This window comes from Podarcis erhardii (genome assembly GCF_964252035.2).
Source record: "Podarcis erhardii genome assembly, chromosome: 2".
Lineage (NCBI taxonomy): Eukaryota > Metazoa > Chordata > Lepidosauria > Squamata > Lacertidae > Podarcis > Podarcis erhardii.
The window spans coordinates 50,054,149-50,069,393 of record NC_138498.1 but is presented as its reverse complement, the minus strand read 5'-3'; the positions used below and the strand labels follow the sequence as shown (position 1 = coordinate 50,069,393).

General features: G+C 41.4%; 1 protein-coding gene and 1 long non-coding RNA gene across 9 annotated transcripts in view; one reads left to right on the top strand and one right to left on the bottom strand.

Annotated features, from left to right (window-relative positions):
- LOC309336455 overlaps nt 1–15,245 on the top strand; it is a 65,548-nt gene that overhangs the window by 16,019 nt on the left and 34,284 nt on the right. For all 5 annotated transcript variants that reach the window (XR_014154010.1, XR_014154011.1, XR_014154012.1 and 2 more), the window contains 2 exons: nt 698–756; nt 3,433–3,518. This is a non-coding gene — a long non-coding RNA (uncharacterized lncRNA). The remainder of the gene's footprint in view (nt 1–697; nt 757–3,432; nt 3,519–15,245) is intronic.
- DOCK2 (dedicator of cytokinesis 2) overlaps nt 13,108–15,245 on the bottom strand; it is a 249,904-nt gene continuing 247,766 nt past the window's right edge. For all 4 annotated transcript variants that reach the window (XM_081852013.1, XM_081852016.1, XM_081852014.1 and 1 more), the window contains one exon: nt 13,108–14,293. In XM_081852013.1, the coding sequence (XP_081708139.1) occupies nt 14,222–14,293 (72 nt within the window). In that variant the 3' untranslated portion in view covers nt 13,108–14,221. The remainder of the gene's footprint in view (nt 14,294–15,245) is intronic.

Below are 15,245 nucleotides of genomic sequence, written 5' to 3'. Positions count from 1 at the left end.
AGATCCAGAGGAATCACTTAGCACAGCTCTCTTGGCACTGCATATGTTTGGAATGCATGTGGCGAGTGCATGATTGAAATCTTCCCCATGGTCAAAGCCAGCATGAGGGAGAAGGCTGCATGAAAAGGGAGAGCTATTTCTTCATGTACATATTGATACAGGCGGAACATTCAGCCACGCAGCACCTCACCTCTGTTCAAAAGTGGTCCGGTCCAGTACTGTGTGAATCCTCTGATTAGGCAGATCAGCTAGTTGCTGAGGATTCTAGCACCTTTCAAAAGGTACTGAGCAAAACTCCAGTTAATCTGGCCATTTGCTTTATTTGCATTTACTATCGGGAATAATATGAATGCAATCCTTTCTGGGCTCAGTGTTTGCATAAAAACTGTTCAGGAGAATCAGATTCACAAGTTACTAATCTTTTCTGTCTATAACAAGAGAAGCCACTATGGTTGGAAGGAAGGGACTTTGCTGATTTGAAAATGCAGCTAGAAAACACCCGGAGAAGGTTGCTAGTTCATTAATAGTGCACTTGAAATACAGACAGGTGAAAGCCTTTTAAAGGCTCTTTTTCATGTAAGTGAAAGTTCAGCCACAAGTAGACTTTGATGATTAGCTTCTAAATGGGTTGCTCCCTGGGGCAGCGTGTCCTTATTTATACCTAAAATATACTGACATGGGTGTTTTCCATATGCAGACTTTGTAAAGAATCCACAGCTGGGGCAAAGGAAGAAAAGAATTGAACCCACCTCCAAGGTATTATTAAACCTACTGTTCTAAAGTTTTAGATATCAAAGCAGAGTCCAAGTGGTTTGTGCTGTTGGCAATTTGTTCAATAATTTAAGGCTACAATGTACAAAGGCAAGCGGCGTGCGCTGCACCAGGGAGAACTTGGGTAGCAATCCTAGATGCATTTATCTGGGAGCAAGTCCCATTGAAGTTAATGGGGCTTACATTCAAGGAGGCGTATATAGGATTGTGATGTTGCAGAAAGATGCTAGGCCTCCTCTACTCCCCAAAATTAGAGGGAAGTCTGCATAGCAGATTTGTATTAAGCAAATAGTAAAGAAGTTGAGCTCATCATGGGCAGCTCAGTATGTGAGCTGTTCATGCTGTTTCAGCCAGACAAGGAGAAAAGAAAGCCTTTCAGAGCAAGCAGAAGCCTGCCCACACAAGCATTTCATTGTGTGTTGTAACTTGCAAATTTCATTGGACTTTATGAGAATTGGATGTATTGGTTTGGCTTCAGCATATTGATCATGCATCTTGATAGAATACCATTTATTTACAAAGCCTTTGCTTTGCTTTAACAAATGAATGGAACACCTGGATGGAAATCACTGCCCTCCTTCCATAGACAGTATCTTAAACTCAGCAGCAGCAGCAACAACAAATACCATCAGTTAATTTTGCTATCACTTTAATTCTCTATCTCTCTCTCTTTTTCCTAGTTTAACGTTTTCAGTCACCAGTAATAGCAATCCATTTATTTGTCTGATTGCATGCTGGCAATTGTAGACATAGTTCTAGGCCAAATGCTGTCTCCGGACGTATCCAAGGCTGCAACCCTATACTCCAGGGGTGGGGGACCCTTTTCAGCCTGAGGGCCACATTCTGTCACAAGCAAGCTTTGCGGGGCCCACATGCTAAAGGTGGGCAAAGCCAGAGGCGAAAAGTGGGTAGAGCAACAGGTGTGATTCTTTCCTTTGTACAGCAGGCTGCATTCCAGCAATGTAACAATTCAAAGATTTCTATACCCACACACCTACACCTACACCCACACCCACACACCCTGCATTCAAGCAAGCAAGAGGCATTATCACAGTTCAAAGACACATTCCAGCCAGGCAAAAGCACCTGAGGTGGTTGCAGAACAGGGCCAGTGAAGGGCGTGCCCTGAGGAGAAAGAGTGTCAGCTGGGGAGAGTCCTAAGGGCTGAATAGAGAGGCTGCATTTGCCCCCTCTGTGTGGAGGCTCCTCACAAACCTTCTAAGCCTGGAATGAATCCCCATTGAACTTTTGAGTTGTGCAGACAGCTGGGCCCCTTCCAACTGCTGATTCAGTGGGACCTTCTTCTGAATAGATGTTCAGGAATGCCCTATGCTTCAACTTTCCTGCTTCTTAAGAGCTGTGTAGAAATATTTCACCCAAGTCAAATTTGCTAAGCTCTCCTACAGCATAAGGCTTTAACTGCTTACTCAGAATTAGGTCCCTCTGAGTTCAGTTGGGCTTACACATAGGTAAGTGGGTGTAGGATAGCAGCCCTCATCTCTTTTGCAGCTTGACATTTAATTAAAACTTACGGTAGCTGTTTGCATTTAAGAAACACTAAAATATTCTCCAGAGAAGTAACCATCTTAAATTGTCTTGCAAGAAAGTGTATTTTGACATGTTGAACACTTCACAAATTTATTGTGCCATAAGCTTTTGTGGACTACTTAGTCAGATTCATATAGTACAACCTTTGTTGCAGGTATATGGTCAGTAGAGGGACTGTACACAGAAATGAGAGGGAAATAAAATGCAGAAAGTACAGAGAAAGTGACAATTATGTAGGTAACTGGTAATTCACAAAGGTAAAAGGTAAAGGACCCATGGATGGTTAAGTCCAGTCGAATTCAACTATGGGATGCGGTGCTCATCTCTGCTTTCAGGTCGAGGGAGCCAGTGTTTGTCTACAGACAGCTTTTCCGGGTCATGTGGCCAGCATGACTAAACTGCTTCTGGTGCACGGAATATCATGATGAGTGCCAGAGCGCATGGAAATGCTGTTTACCCTCCTGCTGCAGCAATGCCTATTTGTGCTGCTATGCTTTTGTTGAACTGCAATGTTGGCAGGAGCTGGAACAAAACAACGGGAGCTCGCTCTGCTGCACGGATTCGAATTACTGACCTTATGATTGGCAAGCCCAAGAGGCTCGGTGGTTTAGACCACAGCGCCACCCGACAAAAACAAAATAATGTTGATAACACAGACATCCTGGCATTGATAACCAATTAACACACATAGGCTGCAATCCTAGCCCAACTTACCTGAGAGCATTCAGAGAGAGAGAGAGTTCTACTTCTGAGTAAACATGGTTTAGAGTGTGGCTGAAGAGTGAGTGATAATAATAATGATCACCACCCATGCTTTTCTACATTGTTTTTCCTTCTGCTTACCCACACACCAGCTGTATATATGTTCCTGCATTTCAGGATACTTTATGCATCTGATGAAGTGGACTGTAGCCCACAAAAAGCTTAAGCTATAATAAATTTGTTAGTGTTTAATGTGCTATAAAGCTCTTTGTTGCTTTTACTCAAATATTTACTTCTAATGAAGTTATAAAATGATTTAAAACAAGGGTGAAAAACAAGGTACTGGTTTTATGTTTTGCCATAGTTTTCAAGTATTTATTCAACTGACTCAGTGTGTTTCGACTACTGTAGGTGAATAGCTCCCTCTTGTGAAAGCTGTTAGAAGCACACTGGAAAAAATATGGTTGGTCTATTCAGAGCTGCAAAACCTTGTGCAGGTAAGTACACAAGCCAAACGGCTGCTTCTCCTATTATATGTTTTAGAGTGTGGGAAGGCTCCCACCATGTTTCCAGACATTTGCACAAGTACACCAATATCTGTTTCTAAATCAGCACTATATACAACTTCAAACGCTTTCTTAAGTGATGCTGAAACAAAGCGCATCTCAGTACTGGCGTTCAGTGCAAATGGAGTTAAAAGCCATTATGTGCATTCCAGCCAATGCAGGTTTTATTTTTAAATTACAGATATGGGGAATGTGAGAAGCAATTTCAGGATCACTTGTGAAAAGTCTACAGAATTGCTCCTAAAGCATTGCTGTTGATGATGAGTCCATTAGCAAGTAGATACATGTACTATTCATCCAGACAATTCCCTTGCAAGTAAAAAATGAAATATATGTAAGGTTGCTACATAATGTATGAAAATTGTAACAGCTTTTAAGGCTGAACCTGAAATTACATTTTGGAGAAAAGAACATACATACTCCTATCTAAGGCTGTATGGAAACATAATGTCGGAAAAGTATCCTCTACGAAAGCTCATACCAGTAACTAACTTTGTTGGTCTCTAAGGTACTACTGGAAGAAATTTTTTTATTATTTTATATTTTATTTGTTTTATTATATTTCATTTGTTCTTTTTTCAAAGCTCTTTAGCCAGAACAACTCTCAGAGTGTCTTATTTTAAAATATTTTAAAAACAGTCACTGCCCTTAGGCTTACAACTTTAGGAAAGGAAAATCTGACGTGGAGGGGAAAGGGGAACAAGTGAACATGTTACAGCGTTCTTATTACGATCAGCTTGGATGGAAATGGGCTGCTCACAGTTCATAAAATAGGCCTTGGCAACCCCTAAGGAATAGCCTAGTAACTCAGACTTCCCTGGAACATGGACCACTTCAAAACAACAAACAAACAAATTTGTTGGTAAACTGCTTCTTGAGATTCCTGCATTGCAGGGGGTTTAGATGACCTTTGGGAGCCCTTCCAACTCCAGAAGTTTATGATTCTGTGATTCAGTAGCAGCTCATTTACTGAGGAATGCTTGTGAATTTTAATCTCTCAGAATATTTGGAAATACAAAAGGTCCCTCCCTTTAAAAAAATTGGGGGTTTTTGTGTTACAAAGCAAAAAACTAAACGGAACGGTACATCTATTGTCTCCACTTTCAATTCATAGTCTTTTTCACAGTTCGATTATGTTTGGTGAGAGACATTTTTGTCATAGACACCTTGCAGTTTCTTAATGTGGGGGGCGGGTTGTGTCAGCATCACACGGGCATGTCCTTTGTGTATTTATTTATTTTTATTGATATTGCGAGAGGTATGGGGTTCCCGAGCTTGGTTGGTTGTGTTTAGTTGATAGTGGTGTGGCTTATTGGTGTGAGGGAAGAGGGCTAAGTTGTTGGGTCAGGTTAGCCATATTGATTTGTATGCATTGTCCTGTTGTGCTGAGTATGTAATAAAGGGGAACCACACTGGGGTGAAGGCATCCTCTGTAGCTTTTCCCCATGCTAGTTTGAGTTTGTTGGTTAGCTTTTCTAGTGTTGTGGTTTCCCATACATTTTGGTACCAGTGGTCTATGTTTACTCCTGATAGGTCCTTCCAGTGTCTAGTTATGATATTTCTAGCCGCATGAGAGTAACTGACTTATGAATTTCTTGTAGTGTGCGTGTGTGTTGTTGTCCTGGAAGATATTTAATAGGGCGTGTTCTGGAGTTGCTTCTATTACCTGTTTTGTTATTTTCTATTACCTGTTTTGTTATTTTGGAAATTTCCTCCAGCACTGATATCCAGAAGGATTGCCACCACATGTGGAGGTATGTGCCTATTGTGGTGCAGCCTCTCCAGCATTTAGATGAAGTTCCTGGGTATATCTGTGCTAGCGTCTGTGGTGTTAGGTACCATTTGTATATATGTTTTAGGGTAACGTCTCGTCTTTTGGCTGAGATAGATTTGAATGGTGGTTTAGACCAGTGTTTCCCAACCTTGTGCCTCCAGCTGTTTTTGGACTACAATTCCCATCATCCCTTGCCACTGGTCTTGCTAGTCAGGGATGATGGGAGTTGTAGTTCAAAAACAGCTGGAGGCACAAGGTTGGGAAACACTGGTTTAGACCATAGTCTAGACCATTTGGTATGGTTTAATTCCTGCTCCCATTGGTTTTTAATTGTGGTAAAGGGGTCTGTAGTGTCTTGGAGTAGTATTTTATATATTGTAGAGACCACCCCTTTACTGTGTCCTTCTGTTGTTGGGAGGAGTTTCTCAAAGCTAGTCCGTGGCCTGCTAGCTGCTGTTTTTGTTGCTGGGTTGTTTAGTAAGGCTTGTAGTTGGTGGTGGGTTAGCCACCATTGGAGTGTCCCCTAGTTTATCTCGTGTTTCCTGTATTGTTATGGGCTTGTCATTTCTGTAAAAGTTGGTTGTGTATGTGTGTCATGTGGGTTGGACCCAGAGTATTCTTTCTGTGCAAGGAAGGGCTCAATAACTGGAGGACACTCACAATATTTGTCTATTTCTCCTTCATCTCCAACACCATTCCAAAGTGTCACCAATCCTCCAGAACAGGTTTTGAAGGAGCTGCAGTGGGGAAGAGCTTCTTCTTCCAGCAGAACTCCACTCATGGGAATTCTGAATCCAGGCCTCTGCCTTTAATCTGATTGTTTAAAACCACCATTCCATGGATTCACTATTCTTCAACATAGTAAATATAGCTCCCCAATCATGCAGGCCATTCTCTGAAAGGGTAAGGAAAATCTATTTCTTTGCCTGGGCTAACAGATCTACATTACAGCTGCATTTAGACAGCACTTTATTCCATCTTGCCAATGTTTTCTTACTTGTTGGTATTCACATTTTATGTGATCTTTCAAATAATGTAAAAATCACTTCTGGAAATCAAGAGAGAAGCACTAGTATAAGTAAAACTAACACAATAAATGCAGCCTTAGGTGCAATCAGATGACAATTTATTGTTTTCACAACTTTCCCCTGTAAGTTCCATATTATACTATAACTTATCCAATGTAAAAGCCACTTCTGGAACTATAGTGGATTTCTGTGCAAATATAGTGCTCTTTTCCATTTCATGGAATGGAAAAGGACAGAAAAATGCAGAAAAAAAATCTATTTGCAAATAATATGGAAAAGTGGCTTTTACGTTGTGTGAAAGCTCAAATATACTGTGGAAATTAACAGATAGGGAAATGGAACAAACTGCAATGTAAATGCAGCCTAGGTGATACAGTGCATGCAGTGGACATATTTTACTATCAGTCTTGTGGAGGGCAAAGCCATACCTTTTGGGTCACCTTAGAATTGACTTTAGAAAGTGAGGCCTTTCTTGTAACATCCTAGCCTACAGGTTAGGAAGGCTAGCAGGCCAGTAAGATGAAGAAAGGTTGCAATTCAGCTGCATCATGGAGAGTCTTTGGGTAATATTCAACAGCCTGCTGCTAGAGGTTTTTCCTCCATCTCTGTTCCCCCAGGCCTCAAAGGCATCCCTGTTTCTGTCTTCTCCATTCCCTGGAGAAGAATGCTGTAGGACGTTTATAAGCAAGTTCCTCGCCCTCTGCTGATACACTATTGCTTGTTTGGTGTATCAACTTGTATTCTGCTCCTTCAAAACAAAAACCTACGGTTTCTTGATCTTCAAAAGACATCTTGGAAAACAGGTTAACTTAGCATGCAGGTATGATGGGCAGGGGCGAGTACACATGCTCGTCTTCCCTCCCCACTTTTACTGCTCTCCACAAGTCAGGATGATTTAAGGGGTGCTCACATGTTACATCCGACGAGTGTACATTTTTTGTTCCTGTGTTCACAAGTGTACCTGCAGTTATTCATATGTAGTGTTGAATGAGTGTGTAGTTTGTAACTGTGCAGACAGTACTTGAGCTGTACGAAGAAGTACACATACACTTGCACAAGCACTTGTATTGTTTTTGCAGAGGCCGCTCGTACCTGTGTTTGGTGGAAGGTGTGAACCACCTTCCGAATCGGGGAGCCTACTCTATGGGCCTGTATATTCCCCAGCTCTTTGCAAAACCTCTGGTACAACCTATGTTACAATTCTTTAGGAAGTTGTCAGCTGGGTCACAGAAATGGAATTTATCAAGTTTTGATTAGAATGGAAGGGCAGTTTGATGCCTTAAGCTTATACAAAGATAAAGTTTTATGAGGAGACTGGTGATAAAGCAGAGTTTATTGATATATCAATTTCATTTTTTGGAGTCCTGGATTTGCCTACCACCAGGAGTCTTTTACTTCCCAACTTTAGTGATTCTAACAAATTGGTCAATAATTGCTGGCTTGGTGTTACGTTTCATATTTCACTTGTAATTTTCATATATTGTGGTCACGGGCAATGTTTACACTCTAATTAAGTAGACATAAAAATGTTTCACCTGAAAAACAGATTACATTTTATCATTTGTAACACAACAGCCCTACAAAAAGTAGTCCCTGTAAACATTTAATTCAGCACTTTCTACTGATTTCAGTCGCATTTAGCTGCATCTAGCTGAAACTTTTGCTAGCTATCTCTTGTGAGTTTGCACTGGCAGTGCTACTTTACTCTGTCATTTTCACCCATAGGAAGTGTGAGCCCAAGATTAAAAAAAGCAATACATTCACTGAACAAAGTCCAAACATTTGACAAAACTTCAAAGGATTTCTCAGGATGGTCTCTGTAATTGAGCATTTTCCGTGCATTAATCCATTGCTGTTTGGTGATAAAACGTCTATTAAATGTCATGGCTACATAATTTAGGATGGGTTTTTGAAAGAAAAAAATCATCCAGACTGACTGTTGGGCCAAACCTAGCTAGGAAACTGGTACTCACAGGGCTCAAGGCACCGTGATCAGTAGAAAAGTCTGGAGGAGAGACTTTTGTTCATCTTTTCCTCAACACAGGGGCTGGCTGATAGAACAACCACAATTTCCCAGGTTGAAGGAGGGCTGGCACACCGCACAGTTACTATCTACACTAGTAGTCAAAATTGTGGAAACCTTTCAGAGAAAATGTGTTTGTATAGTGTACAGTGGTACCTCGGGTTAAGTACTTAATTCGTTCCGGAGGGCCGTTCTTAACCTGAAACTGTTCTTAACCTGAAGCACCACTTTAGCTAATCAGGCCTCCTGCTGCTGCCACGCCGCCGGAGCACAATTTCTGTTCTCCTCCTGAAGCAAAGTTCTTAACCTGAAGCAATATTTCTGGGTTAGCGGAGTCTGTAACCTGAAGCGTATGTAACCTGAAGCGTATGTAACCCGAGGTACCACTGTATTTGTAAGTGTAAGTGTAAGTGTATTTGTATAGTGGCATAGAACCTATCTGCTGCTGTTGCTGCCAATCCTGCTAATGGTGGTTCATGGAGGGCAGCAGCTGTAGAAACTCAGGCTTAGTGACCTGGGTCTGCCCTAAGAGACAACCAAGACAGTCTATAACATTATATTATAGCTTGTTCAGACACTTGAAAAGCTTGTATATTAAACAATTAAGCAATGAATAGGGCTTACCAAATTTGATTGATGGAAAAGGATTAACTTATTCATTCTCCACTTCATAGTGTTAGAATGATTCACCCTTGGTGTCAAAACTGTCTCTGTGTTATTTTCTGTAATGGACGGTGAGCATGAGATCATAATTCACATGCAAATGAGAAATGTGATGTTAGCAGCAAAGGCTGTAGAACTGTTTTTCTGTATTGATACTTAGTGGACACAAATACTTTAATATATTCCAGGATCATTGATTCCTAGTAAGTGTATGGACGCTGTATAAAAATAAGCATCATCATTATTATTATTAACAACTCATAGTTGAATTTTTATATTGTTGTTTTTAAGACCAGCATTAGAAGAGTTGGGTATGTCTGCACAAATAATTTTGATTTGCTTAATTCCTCTGGCTCATATATAGCAGCACACACATATATTTGAGAATAGTCACCAGCAGATCAGCCAAGGAATTATTGTTTTTTAAATTGTTTTTATTAAAGTTTTTTTGGGTTTTGTTTTTTTGTTTTTTTACAAAAGTACATACATCACCTCTGTTTTCAGATCATAAAGTCCTTTCTACAGATCAGTTATATTCAATGTGAGACATTAATGTTGTAGTCGGTATAAGGTTGGGGGAGAAGAGAGGTGGAGAGGGGCAGCATGGGGAAGAGGGGGTAGTAAACTTTCATTCTCTTACATAGTGTCTGTGTAAGGTTTTTGTATCAGCGTTGCGTGCGTAGGTTCTATTTCTATTCATTTATTAGTTTTCATTGGCAGTGAGAGGGATTGGAGGCCAAGGGTTGCCTTAAGTTGACTGCAGTGAGTTTTGTTTGCATGTGTGAGGGGGAGGAGTTGTTGGGTCAAGATAGCCCTATCAATTTGTATGCTGACAGTGGTTTCTTGTTAGGCTGTGTGTGTAATAAAGGGGAGCCACACCAGGGTGAAGGTGTCCTCTTTTATTTGTCCCTGTGCTAGTTTCAGTTTGTGGGTTAGATTTTCTATCTAGTAGGGCTGTTTCCCATACAGTTTGGTACCAATAGTGCATATTCACTCCTGATGGGTCCCTTCAGTGTCTATATAATGTTCCTGGCTGCTGAAAGTAGGTGGCTTATGAGCTCTTCCTAGTTTGAGTATGTATTATTGTCTTGGAAAATATTCAATATGGCTAGTTCTGGGGTGGCTTCTAATACCTGTTTAGTTATTTTGCATATTTAAGGTAGGACTGATGACCAAAAGGGTTGGATCTTGGGGCAATCCCCCTACACGTGGAGGTATGTGCCTGTAGAGATGCAACCTCTCCACCATTTTGGTGAGGTTCCTGGGTGTATCATCGCCAGCTTCCGTGGTGTTAGGTACCATCTATAGATAAGTTTCAAGTTCCTTTCTTTTGGCTGTGATGAATTTAAAGGGACGTTTAGACCACAGTTTAGTCCATTGGGTAGGGTACATTTCATAACCTATGTCGTGGTCCCATTGTTTTTTGATTGAGAAGAGGGGGGTTGTGGGATTCTGGAGTAATATTTTGCATATTGCGGATACCTTCCCCTTGCCATGTCCCTCTCCTGTCAGGAGAAGGTTTTCAAAGATGGTCAAAGGCCTAGTGGCTGCTGCTTTTACTGCTGGGTTGTTTAAGAAGGTGTGCAGCTGGTAGCATGTTAGCCAGGGTATTTGGGTGTCCCCTAGTTTGTCTTGCATTGTGTCAGTATGGGTTTGTTACCGTATTTTTCGCACCATAGGGCGCACCTGACCATAGGGCGCACCTAGTTTTCAGAGGGGGAAATCAAGGGGAAAAATATGATTCCCCCCCCCCAAGCTCTGGGAGCAGCAGACAGGCTGCAGGCAGCCTGTGTGATTCTCCCAGACCTTCTCCCTGCTTTTGCGGGAGGTGGGGGAATTCCCCCACCTCCCGCAAAACCGGCAGAAGCCGCACGCTCTTTAAAAGGGCTGCACGTCTTCTCCTGGCTTTTCTGGGAGGTGGGGGATTCCCACACCTCTCGCAAAAGCCCGCAGAAGCTGCGCACTCTTTAAAGGGTGCGTGGCTCCTGTGGGCTTTTCTACGAGGTGGGAGAAGGGACTGATGCGGCCAGTCAGTCCCTTCTGCCTCCTGTGGAAAAGCCCACAAGAGCGCATGGAGCTTGTGTGCGGCTCTTGAGGGCTTTTCCCGCCTGCCTCCCCCCTGCATTCACTCCATAGGACGCACACATTTCCCTTGCTTTTTAGGAGGGAGAAAGTGTGTCCTATGGTGTGAAAAATACAGTATTTTTGAAGATGTTTGTTAGGCGGTGTAAGCCTTTGGCTTGCCAAGTTTTTATTTAGATGTTTTGGGCTGCGTTATGCCAGGGGGGTTAGTGGGGATAGTTTTCCTACTTTTTCGTTCCATGCTATGAGCATGGACTGTGTGAACCTGTTTAGTGTTGTGGGGATTTTCCTTTGTTTTGAAGGAATGTATGCTGTGGCTATGTTTTGAAGGAATGTGTGCTGTGTCTATCTTTGTGTATTCTCATTGTTTCATTTTGTCTACTAGTATGTATGCGATTACGGTATGGGGTGCACTTGGCTGACAATGTAGTATAGTTCTATATTGGGGATTCCCCTTCCAGAGGAAGGGAGGTGCAGGTATTTGGGGCTTATTCTTGGCTTTTTGTGTGAGAAAATAAACAAGTTTGGTTTTTTCCTGTCATTTATAGAGTTGGGTTGAGGGAATCCAAATTGGCAGGGCTTGGAATATGTAGGTTAATTGGGGGGGGGGGTATCATGGCTATTTTGTCTGAGAGGGTGAAGTTGGTGTTCCATTTCCTCAGGTCTTTGTTATTTTCTCGCCACATGATGTTGTAGTTGTGGAGGTATAGTTTGTTAAGGTTTCTGGTTATTTGTATCCCATCGTATCTGAATTTGTTGCTGCAGAGTTTCATTTTTGTGATTCTTGTCTTTTATAGCAAAATAAAAGGGTGAAAGGGAAATACCACAGTCAGAAATCTTCCAGCATTTCAGTGAGACAGTACATAATGAGGATGAAACAAGAGCCCAGGGTGGGGAATCTGTGACCCTCCAGCTCCCAGTGGAGGCCTGACAGCATTGCAAATGTGTTGAATTCTTTGGTAGGGTGATTGCTGTGTTTGTGGGGCCTGGTGTTGTGATCATCAGGTCATCTGTGATCAGCCAAGGAATTATGAGTGACAATGTGTACAGTGGTACCTCGGGTTACATATGCTTCAGGTTACAGACTCCGCTAACCCAGAAATAGTACCTTGGGTTAAGAACTTCAGGATGAGAACAGAAATCATGCAGCGGAGGCAGCAGGAGGCCCCATTAGCTCAAGTGGTGCTTCAGGTTAAGAACAGTTTCAGGTTAAGAATGGCCCTCCAGAACAAATTAAGTTCTTAACCCGAGGTACCACTGTAGTCCAAATGGCAAGTTGGAGTTCCTTTGCTCCAGTGAATTTACTCAAAGGAAGGCCACCAACCATCTACTTAAAATTAATCCATGGGCAGCATACTGGTTTGCCTTTTCTAGTGGTTGGCTTGTTACTTGCAATGCCAGTCAAAACAATATGAAGATCAATGCACAGAATTAGTATTTCATCAATAAAATACAAACTTTCTCAGTTAACTTTTCTGGGGGGAAATGCTCATCAACACTGCCACTTGGGATGAATAGACTGTACCAGCTGTTTGGGATATGTCCCATAATATCTCTTGTGAAATCAATCTTTTTGATAAGATTTCAGAAACTTGGGAACAAATCTGACTTTCCTAGAAATGACCTAATTAGCTGATAGCATTCTGCCAGAGGCATATGGCTCAGTTGTTTTAGAAAGCTCTGTAGTTTCTTCCAAATTTCCTTCCCATTATATAATCATGGCATTATTATAGTTGCTGTAGGCTCTAAGCAGGAGACCTTTATCACTGACTGCTGCTGCTTCTGGTGCTGGTCAAATGCTCCAGGGAACAGTGATCGATCCTGAACTCTACCCCATCTCAGTTCCAATTGCAGCAGAATATAAATTACCAGGAGCAAGTGGGCTTTTAGACATTCATATTTTCCAGAACACACAAATCAAAGTTTACATTTTCCTGTTAAAACAAGCAATTTAAAACTACTTTGAAGCCCCAAAACTGGGCACAGTTTATTAAATCAGTGCAGTTTTTACACAGTAGCCAGGAGATACATAGGCAAATGAATATGTCGAAATTTCTGAGTAATCCCAAATAATGATGATACATTTATTGACTTCTTTAAAATAAATGGGTATGTTATGCAATAATAGTACTAAAACCATGTAGCTGTACTTTTGTCTCGGAGCAATGAAACAAGCAAAAAGGTATAGCATAAGCATGTCGGAAAGGTGAGAAAATCAATTATATTGGCACAGTAGCAATACAGGAATTGTATAGTTCTCTTGTCAGTAAGACGAGATGAATTATGCAATATACTGAGGAATTTGGAGAAATTCCATGAAGGATGATTCAGAGCAAATGAGAGAACTCATAGAACATTTGATTACTAAATTGCAGGAAGTATATAGTCTATAGAAAGGGTGTAAGAGGTTCTTTCATACAGAAACTTTTTCTTGCATGTTTGCAGAGTGTGTGTGAAAACACAAAAGAGCTATCATTCTTGGGGGTGCGGTGGTAATATATGGCAAGACAATTTCATGACAACAGTTCAAGGTTGTACTTTAATAAAAACAGAATTTCAGTCAACCTTTGAACTTCATTGGGAATTTTAAATAGGAATTACCAGTTCAATGAGCTAACAAACACCCAATTTACAAGATCAGTCTTTTAGGTATCCTATAAGTGCAGTGGAATACAGAAGCCAGCACATACACTTAATAAAAAGTGCAAATAAAATGCAAAGGACTGCATAAATCAGGTTAAGTGCATATTATCTGTCGCATTATGTTCTCTGCACAGTGGCAGGTGGATGCTTGTTCTAGTGAGCCACCATGTTCCTAGGATGCTGAGTCTGAGAACTGGCCTAAAGATTACTAAAAATGTCTTGACTTTATAATCTTCTTAGAAATGGAAAAGCAAATATTTTTATTACTATTGTGCATTGATTAAAGCAGCAGATGTATAGATTGTACAGGTGAGTTATACGAGTTAGTAACGTTCTTTTATGCCAGCCTTCCTCTCCGGTTTGGAATCTTGTTTTCCCCACTTGCTGGGAAATCTCTTCTCTTTCAAACAAGGTAATTTATTCACTGCTCTGGGAAGAAATCAGATTGTCGCTCACTGGTATGCCTCCCATCTTCAAGTTGTTTGGTCCTGTACTGGATACATAAAAAAGAAGGTTGACTGTCAACGTTTTTCTTCTTCTAGTGATCTTGCTGTAAGCCAGGGGTGGCCAACGTGGCACTCTCCATATGGGTTCCAAGTCCCATCAGGCCCAGCTAGCATAGCCAGTGGTCAAGAATGGTGAGTCATAACTGAGCAACTTCTGGATGGCACCACATTGGCTGTAAGCACACCAAATAAGGCACTGTCCAACAGCTAACCCAGCAGTTTCTCTTATCACCTGGGCTCTCCGTCAGAATGGTCCAGTGCTTTCCTCCCACTTAAATCAGCCTGTAGTGCTTATATGAATGCATGCCATGAAGGAATACTAATCCACTCCAACTCCAAGCAGTGATGTTTATTTTTATGTTAAATATTTAACTTGCCTTTCTGTATAAAACCCCAAAGTGGCTTAGGTGGCATGGGATTCCTTAAAGAACTAGCTACTAAGGCTTGCTGGGTCCCACTGCAACACCCTCTTCTCTGCTACAACACTAGAGCAGGATGTGTGGTCACAGCCAAGATGATGGTGCTCCTACATCCTTGGACATAGGCATATTCAATATGACAGCTGCAAGGCAGGTCTTCATTCGATTTTTTGCTTTTCATTGAGAGATTCCCTTTCAGGCTTGTCTCAAAGGAGTTTAGACCCGCAAGATTCCACACTTGCATCTAAGCTTTTAGGAGTATCCTTTCTATATTCTCTGTCCTGTATTACTGCAAGTGCAAACCTGATACTTAAAACCAGACTTTAAAGTGCAGGGAGATTTCAGAAAACAAACAGTGAATCAAATCTGAAGGTTGTTACTAAGGTTGCTGTCCTTTGAAGGGGAAAACTTCCTTGTTCTAAGGAACTCTAATGAAGTCAAAATGTAGGTTGGCTGACTGATGAATTAAAGCCTAGCTTTTGCTTGGCTCTTATTAGTGAAAGAAGTGGCTTTTAAAAAT